Below are 8,716 nucleotides of genomic sequence, written 5' to 3'. Positions count from 1 at the left end.
GCATCACTTCCTTTGTATTTGAACTGATTTTTGCATCGATTCAATTGCAAGTATGTAAAATGCTTCTCCTCAACTTAACGACCAACAAACAAAGCAGGGTCATAAGAAACAACACCCTCAAATAGATCATGCCCTAGACATGGTGGGAGCCCAGGCTGGCAAACATGGAAATGTGCAAGCTCATTAAAAGGAGAGTCCCCCTTTATACCAAATACAGAGCCAACAGCAGCACCGTCTAAATCTTGCACGACTTTTATATTACTGCACATTTCTTGCAGTACCACACAGGTTTGGCAAAAATGTGGTTTTGTTTATCTCACAATATCGGCAGAAATAATCTACATAATGTTTTCTGCAAAAAAAAAAAAAAACCCTATGCAATGGGATCCCAAATTATCTCCTGAAATGGCAACAAGTATCCCTTTCACAATTTTGCCATTGGGCATTGAAATACCAGTTTCCTATAGAAATGTAAGTCAATGTTAATCAATGGCTTAAAAACTTTGTTTATACCAAAGTATTTGAAGTCATGTTCACTACAAAGAAGCACAAGTTGCATGTGATCTGTAGTGGATCTATTGTGTGGCAAAATATCAGTAAGAGTACAGTAGACCGCTAAAACCTTGTGTTTTTTCTTCCCTGAACCAAGAGGGTTTACAACCCCAAAGGCATCCTGATATAAAATGAGGCCAAGAGAATCAGAAGCTGTCTTCAAATCCCTCACCATCCTTAACATCACGTAAAACGTTTTCAGGAGTGGGTTGTTGAGAACGTGTGTAAGCATGTTGTTCTTGGACAGATCTGCTTTTGAACAGTGCAGCCAATGTTTCCTTAATCGGTATATATACTGGGCAAAACGCTCTTTGCCATTTTCATCATTGCCTAAAAACAATGGCACAGGTTCAACATAGTCAAAATGACTTTTGAAAACAGACTTTCTTTTGTGGTCTGTATTCAACAGCTCCCTGTTATAAAACATCAGAAGATCGTCTCTATGTATTTCCTCAATGATGTTGCTAACAATAGCCTCTGAAATTTTGAGTGCCTTCAGTTTCTCACTCAGAATCTTAAGACCAATTTCATATGCATTCTGAAAGTCGTCAATTCTTTTTGTTATAGTACTTGCTAGTAACAACAATTTTGCTTGTAATTTCAAGTACATAAGTGAATTATTTTGCAGGAACAAGGATTCATCAACAGCAAATGGCTCTTCACATTCAAATCTTTCTTCATCAGGTGTCTCTAAACAAGGTTGATTAGAAATGCAAAACTCCTCAGTGGTAGCTGTCTGACATTATCGAGTATGTCCCTCACTTTACAAAAGCCAAACAGAAACACACCTATAGAGAGCATGCACACGCTCTGCGATGTACTCTAGCATGTTAAGCCCAGAACACACCAAGACGATGGTCGGCCGTCGTGCAATTTTCTCGGTGAGGTCCACACCGCCGGCTGACGTTGGTCCTCCTATTTTTTGGCCAATTCGACATGTTGAATCGGCATCGGCGCTCGTCGGTTCATCGGGCCATCTGATCATTCTGATTGGCTGTTCAGCTAGTGAACTAGTGCACACGGGGGAAAAAATGGAAATGACGACCCAAGTAAACGACAGAGTCAAGAGGGAACACAAAGAATGCTTGTCACATTTGTTTACATGTCTCATTCCGATACACATTTATATTTTAATAAGATATGGCTGTGTGGACCGAGGCAAGTGAAGACGAATTGATCAGCATGATCCAGGAAAGGCCGGCTCTGTATGACATTACGGAAAAATGTTATGTCAACTGTGTGGCGAAAGCTGAACTGTGGCGTGAGATCGCAAATAAACTTGTCATATCAGGTAAGATTTCCTTTTTGGCATTGAGGTCTTTAGAAAACTTGTTTGTTATTTTTCAGTAGTCCATATTAAAAAAACTACATTGTTAGGAATTTGTGCGTTGTGTACCAAAATAATTTGGTTTATGGAAACAGGCAGTGCAATAACTTTTTTTATTATAATCGCTAGGACACATTTCTCATTACTTAGAACTGTTTGAAGAATTTTGCAAATTGACCTATTAACCAACTTCCATCTTTGCACAGCAGTTAATTTCACATTCAAAATGGACTAAAGATACCAAAACACTTAATTCATGTCTTCATGTCCCAAAGCAATGATAAATGATCCACAGTTTAGCCCACATAGTTTTCTGTTGTACTCACTGTGTGAAGAGTTTTCCAAAAGTGACCCTAGAAGAATTGAGAAATGTGTTCTAGCGACTGTAAAAAACTGAAATAAGTTCTGTCATCTAGAATAAATCCAGTTAACAGTAGAACAAAAACTAACATTTGTTGGCATTACAAATAGTCATGAAATTGACATAACTAGGCTTAATGCTTACAAAATTTAACTTTGTCCCTCAGAGAAAGAGCTCAAGAAGCGTTGGGATTCATTGTGAACCCAGTAAATGCGTTACAAGAAACATGGACCCTCAGAAGTTCTGGAGCTCAGAAGACTGGCGGGCAGCAATGGATCCTGACCCGTCTGCAGTTTCTAGAGCCTCACACAAAAAGGAAGGACAAGTAACAAGTAGTTTGCAAGTAACTCAACACATTAACTTCCACATGTGCATCTGAATAGATCTATTTAGCCAATTTGCAGTGTATTGTTTTAGCTATGCCCTGTTATTGTTATGGGTGATTGGTGAACAAGTGTAAGAATCTGTGGTATCACATCGTTCATGTTTTGATTGTTTCTTTTAAGGAACCTTCGGCTGAAAGTGATTCCTGTTCACCCTCAGATGGTACCAACAGTGACACCTGGACTGGCACCCATGAAGAGCCCGGCTTCATTGAGGCTGAGCTATGGCCCAGAACACCCTTGGCTGAATCTACCATCTGTGGAGCTGAGTCCACAGCCAAGTAAAAAGAGCAAAGCATCTACGTTCAATTAAGGCCTCCGGGGAAGCGCAGGGTGAATCCTCCACTGAGGAGTCCACAAACTTGATGCGCATCATCAGCAAAACTGTAGAAAAGCTAGCATCACATGAAAAAACCAGTGACGCCACCTCAGCTTACTGGAAGAATAAGCCTCTGATAGAATGTTTAATATTTTCTAACTTTAAGAAAAAGAGGACATCTCGAGTCCACTGCGTTGGAGTTGGAGGCCTCTGGTCCTTCCACCTCATCAAAATGAATCGTTTGGCTAAGAGCGTGATGAAAGCTATACAGTCAGATTTTACCTTTGTAAGATTATACGACTTCGAAGTGATTCCAAAAATAGCAATCAATGGGCAAGGGGAAATCGGTCTACCTAAAAAAACAGAGATGGTCTCAAAAATAGTGGCCCAGAAGTTCCTAAGCTTTGTACAGGACCAAAACATGTGCATGAGAGGCTAAAGCTACAGCGGGGTAAAGCTGGGGTTCAACTCGCTCCAGTAAATAGGGGAAGTTTTCAGTAAAAAGTTTAGGAAAGGTATTGGCTACTTGTATACCAAGGTATGTAAATGAGTGGGAGACCTTAAATGGAAAGGAAGAGAAAGAGAACTCCCGGGCAGCATTGTTAATAGGAAACATTTAACTTTACTGTAAGTTCAATTTATAGCCCGAGAGCCTTCCATAAATATAAAAAATATTAAGGATATGGGGCAAGGATTTAGATGGGTCAGAAATATATAAAAGCAAGTCATCCGCATACAGTGAGACTTTATGGTCTCGCCCTCCTCTGATTATACCAGCTATACTTGTGTTTTGGCGCAAGGCAATAGCCAAAGGCTCTATTGCAACTGCAAACAAAAGGGGCGAGAGGGGACAACCTTGTCTTGTGCCTCGATTAACCTGGAAATATGCAGAGGAAATATTGTTGGTACGAACAGAGGCAAGTGGGGCATTGTATAATAAGTTGACCCAAGATATAACTATACTTCACCTTTGAACGCGTACGCGAGAGTCAGTACAGTGCATGTGACATCAGAAGTGTATAAGCGTATTGTACTGTTTTTTTACAGCAATTAGTTTATCCACAAGGTAGCAACTGTGCTCTAGGGGCGTCGATTCATAAGTAGTCAAAATAAAACAGAACACATGCAAGCTACAATGGAGGGCTACTACGGATGACACGGTATGAAAATTTCATATCAGGATTAGAGTGACCCAAATTATCATGATTATCAATATTATCACGGTTTTGTTCAAATGCGATGAAAGTGTTCAAACAGAACAGATACACACACTGAAAACATTTCAACAAGTTTTATATTTGAATTCCACAAACAACAAATAAATCAAGCAGCTCTATGCACTTTTTTAAGCAAGATTATGTTCTGTGGGATTTCCTTAATGAAATCAGAGGACTTTAATATTAATACTACTACAATTATTACTATAACTTCTTGTGATCATTGTCTGGATGATTGTTTTGTACACTGTACAAAATGGATAAGATTTAAAATCAGGTAAGATTAAAAGATGTCATGAACTGGCTTTTTAAATTTTTTTATACTGTTATCTGAGGTCAACTAATGACATTCACATGGTTTTTACATTCAAAAGCATCATAATGAATAAGTAATAGGCTATTTTCTGCTTTGGTTTTGAGGCTCTCTGAAAAACGCTCGGCTTTTATGGGCGTGCCGCACTGAAGACTTGGAAGTAAGATAAGGAAGTTGGATAAGATTTGCATATTTAATGAGCTTCAGCTCCCCTCAGTACATGTGGAAATTGTTTTGCAATTGTCTGGGGAATCGCTCACAGGACTCGCAAAATATCTTTATCAAACAAACGCAATGATTCATCTCTCATCCACCCACGAATGATTGGAATGTTATTTCTGTATTACTTGGCCGGCCCGATCATCAGTGAATATAACTGCAAACGTAAATATAACCGCAAACCGTACACACACACGTGCAAGAAAGGAATGTTATTTCACTATAGCCCGTCGGCAGGCCGGTGATAGCCCGTCTGAAAAACACATAGCCCGAGACGTTGGGCTTTGCGAGCACTGCCGTTACAAGTCCGAGTCTGATCACGAATGAAGCAATAACTCCTTCTCCAGCCTGTGACAGCGTGCTACAGTATGTAATCAATAGATTTCAATGCACCAATGCAAAACTAACACATATAAAAAAACCATGTTTTACTCACAAAAGTGTGTGTTGCACCGTTCCTGTCGGATCCAATATAGAAGGCAGAGCATTGTGTTTTAATCTCAATATGTCTGCAAATCCAGTCTCGACCTCTATCTTGTTTACAATCGATTCTGAGGTGAAATGAAGCGAACAAACACGCAATGTCTTACGCATGTGAGCTGGAACCGGCATGTTTATTGCAAGAGTCGGCGGGTGGGCTTGAGGCGGGGCTTCTGCATCCTATTACGTCAGTGGTCAACATATTCGGAGATCTCTTGTTTTCTGGGTCTGGGTTCAATAAAAGCTTTTCTTTGACTAACAAGGAAGTTTTCAGCTCTGAAACTTACAGGATATTCTTATATCACGATAAACTTTTATATATCAAAGGCTCAAAGGAAAGTTGATTTCTCAATTATTATTTAAAACATTAATCTCAATTCAATATGTCCCCGTAGTTATTTATGTGGTAAAGAAAATCTGTGTACTAAGTGTACAATGAATATACATTGTTGTCCCTTAAATGTAGGGCTGGGCGATATGGCTGAAAACTGTAACACGATATAAATGTTTCATATCGGTCGATATCGATAATTATTTATATTTTTTATGACCTGTTTAAAATAAGGACCAGGAGAAAAATATTATACATTTAAACATGTTTATTTTAAACGTAACCTTCCTCTGATTATAATACCCTCAGTTATAAAAGGCAGAAATGTCAACACAACCATGGAAAACACTCAAATAATTAAAATATAAACACAAGTCTAAAATCACAATGAACACTTAACATTTGTCTCTTAACATTAAGGTGCAGTGCCTCCGTTATTTCTTTGTAACTGTTACCATTTAGATGCTTTGTCATAAGGCACCGATGCAGAGTAACGTTACCTCTCCATGTAGATTCAAAAGCTGAATCTGAAATCGCCCCTATACCCTTAAATAGGGCACTATTTGAAGGGACAGCCATTTGTAGTGGTGTCCGAAACCATAGTGGACGTTTTTGAGTGCACTCATTCTATCCCACAATGCACCGCAATAACGAGTGTACAGCCGATGTACACACTTTCTGAATTCACTCACTCGTTCTCATTCACTCCTTCAAGTGAACTGTATCAGTGGACTAAAGTAGGGAATCGTGATTTGAGGGTTTAGGGGGCGATTTTGGATTCAGCCGAAGAATAGCACAACGGCGAGCGCGTCGAGTATAAACATGTCCCCAAATGCGCACGCTGTCAGCGGAGGTGGTCAACCAACTGATACAGTTACCTGATTGGATGTTAGCCTGTCACTCCCTACGTTGCTTGGTTACCAGAGAGCGAGTGCCTTTGTTCATGCAACCAAACTTGCTTCGCAACCTCTGGTTTCTTCCGACGAAAAAAAAAAAAGTTATCGAAAGTTTTATCGAACGCATTTTTTATTGATATCGAGTACGTGTCTATCACGATATATATTGTTATCGTTTTATCGCCCAGCCCTACTTAAATGTCACCTTGTCTGAACTTGTTCGTTCACGTTATTATTTCCCAGTAGTTTTGGTATTGAGGTCAAAGTCCACTAGCCTTGCGTTCACAGATTTGAAGTGTTCCCCCTATTACAGCGAGTTTCTTCTGGCATGTTCTGCAGACAGGGTGACTATCCTCGATTATGTTTCGATTATGTGACTTTTGTAAAAGCCAAAATATGACCACACCTCAGATTTGGTCCTTTAAGAAGGCTGGGAAATCTCCCGGCGATGTCACTGCCTTCAGCCATTTCTTCTCATTAAAAAAAACTGCGTAGGACAGACGCTGACTGGACAGGATTTACAGCGAGTTTTCAAAATCGTGATAATCACGCACGGTTTTAATGATAATTAAATTTGAAACGATATTATTAACGTCTGTACATTTTATCGTGGTTTATCATGAAACCGGTAATCGTTCCATCACTAAGGTCTACACAAATGAGAGATTGTGCAAAGTGGTTAGAAAGTCCCTAATATTTACACCTCTAGCACGAAAGAATACAAAGATATTTGCATGGGTTGTAACTCATGGCGAGAGATTGCTCAAACTGCACAGAATGCCTATGTACACATACGGGTTAAAAGAAGTATACTTTGCAATGCTGTGCGTTTGACTGCGCATACGCGTAAAAAAACAACAACTATACTTTCGGCTTAAGGTTTTTCTGTCTGAGACTCATTCCAGACTGATGACAAATAAAACCACTCTCACACAAGTGAATGCTCATGTGGTGTTAAAGGTTTCTTTATATCTGAAACTCTCTCTCCACAGAGATCACAAAATGAACGGCTTCTCTCCAGTGTGAACTCTCATGTGGGAATCAAGATTTCCTTTTTGGTTGAAATCTTTTCCACACTGAGGGCAGATGTAAGGCTTCTCTCCAGTGTGAACTTTCATGTGCCTGTTAAGGCTTTCTTTTCTGTTGAAACTCTTTCCACACTGTTGGCAGGTAAATGGCTTCTCTCCAGTGTGAATTCTTAAGTGGCCTTTAAAGTGTCCTATTTGATTGAAACTCTTTCCACACTGAGGGCACGTGTAGATTTTCTCTCCTGTGTGAACTCTCATGTGGACTTTAAGGTTTCCATGTTGTTCAAAACCCTTTCCACACCGTCTGCAGGTGTAGGAGCTCTCGCCAGTGTGAATGTTCATGTAATATTCAAGACTTCTTTTTTGGCTTAAACTCTTTCCACAAACTTGGCAAGCGTAAGGCTTCTCTCCAGTGTGAATTCTCATGTGACGATCAAGACTTCCTTTATGGTTGAAATCTTTTCCACACTGTTGGCAGGTGTAAGGCTTCTCTCCAGTGTGAACTTTCATGTGACGATTAAGACTTCCTTTATGGTTGAAATCTTTTCCACACTGTTGGCAGGTGTACGGCTTCTCTCCAGTGTGAACTCTCACGTGTATGCTAAGAATTATTTTATTATTGAAACTCTTTCCACACTGTTGGCAGGTGTAAGGCTTCTCTCCAGTGTGAATTCTTAAGTGGTCTTGAAAGAGTCCTTTATTTTTTAAACTCTTTCCACACTGAGGGCATGTGTAGGGTTTCTCTCCAGTGTGAACTCTCAAGTGCCTGTTAAGGATTCCTTTTCTATTGAAACTTTTTCCACACTGTTGGCAGGTGAACGGCTTCTCTCCAGTGTGAATTCTTAAATGGTCTTGAAAGTGTCCTTTATGTTTGAAACATTTTTCACAATGAAGGCACGTGTAGGGTTTCTCTCCAGGATGAACTCTCATATGGTCTGTAAGATTTCCTTGTTGATTGAAACCATTTCTACCCTGAAAGCGGGTGAAATAACGTATAGTTTCTTTCTTTTCAGTCTTTGAGCAACTAAAATATTTTTCTTCAGTTATGAAATCATGATAATTCTCATATTGATCTTTTTCTTCCATTTCCTTTAGTACTTTACACTCCTCTTTTAACTGCATCAGGTCTAAGGAAATAAAAGACAAAAATTAACCCAATAGCACAGCACAACACAACAGGAATAAAAACGTAAAGCATTAACCCCTAGAGGTCCGGCATGACCAACTCACTTTTTTCATATTAGTGTGAAAGGGACTCCAAATACTCCATTGATTTTAGTCTTTCAGGCA

The 8,716-nt window shown here is 39.5% G+C and overlaps 1 protein-coding gene across 1 annotated transcript in view; it reads right to left on the bottom strand.

Annotated features, from left to right (window-relative positions):
- Window positions 1-5,756: 5,756 nt before the first annotated feature.
- LOC307123801 (uncharacterized protein) overlaps window positions 5,757-8,716 on the bottom strand; it is a 35,362-nt gene continuing 32,402 nt past the window's right edge. Inside the window, exon 3 of the mRNA XM_079812520.1 lies at window positions 5,757-8,553. Within this exon, the coding sequence (XP_079668646.1) occupies window positions 7,394-8,553 (1,160 nt within the window). The 3' untranslated portion in view covers window positions 5,757-7,393. The remainder of the gene's footprint in view (window positions 8,554-8,716) is intronic.

The sequence above is a fragment of the Gobio gobio genome (genome assembly GCF_949357685.1).
Source record: "Gobio gobio genome assembly, chromosome: 1".
In the NCBI taxonomy this organism is placed as follows: Eukaryota; Metazoa; Chordata; class Actinopteri; order Cypriniformes; family Gobionidae; genus Gobio; species Gobio gobio.
This window is presented reverse-complemented; position numbering and strand designations above follow the sequence as displayed.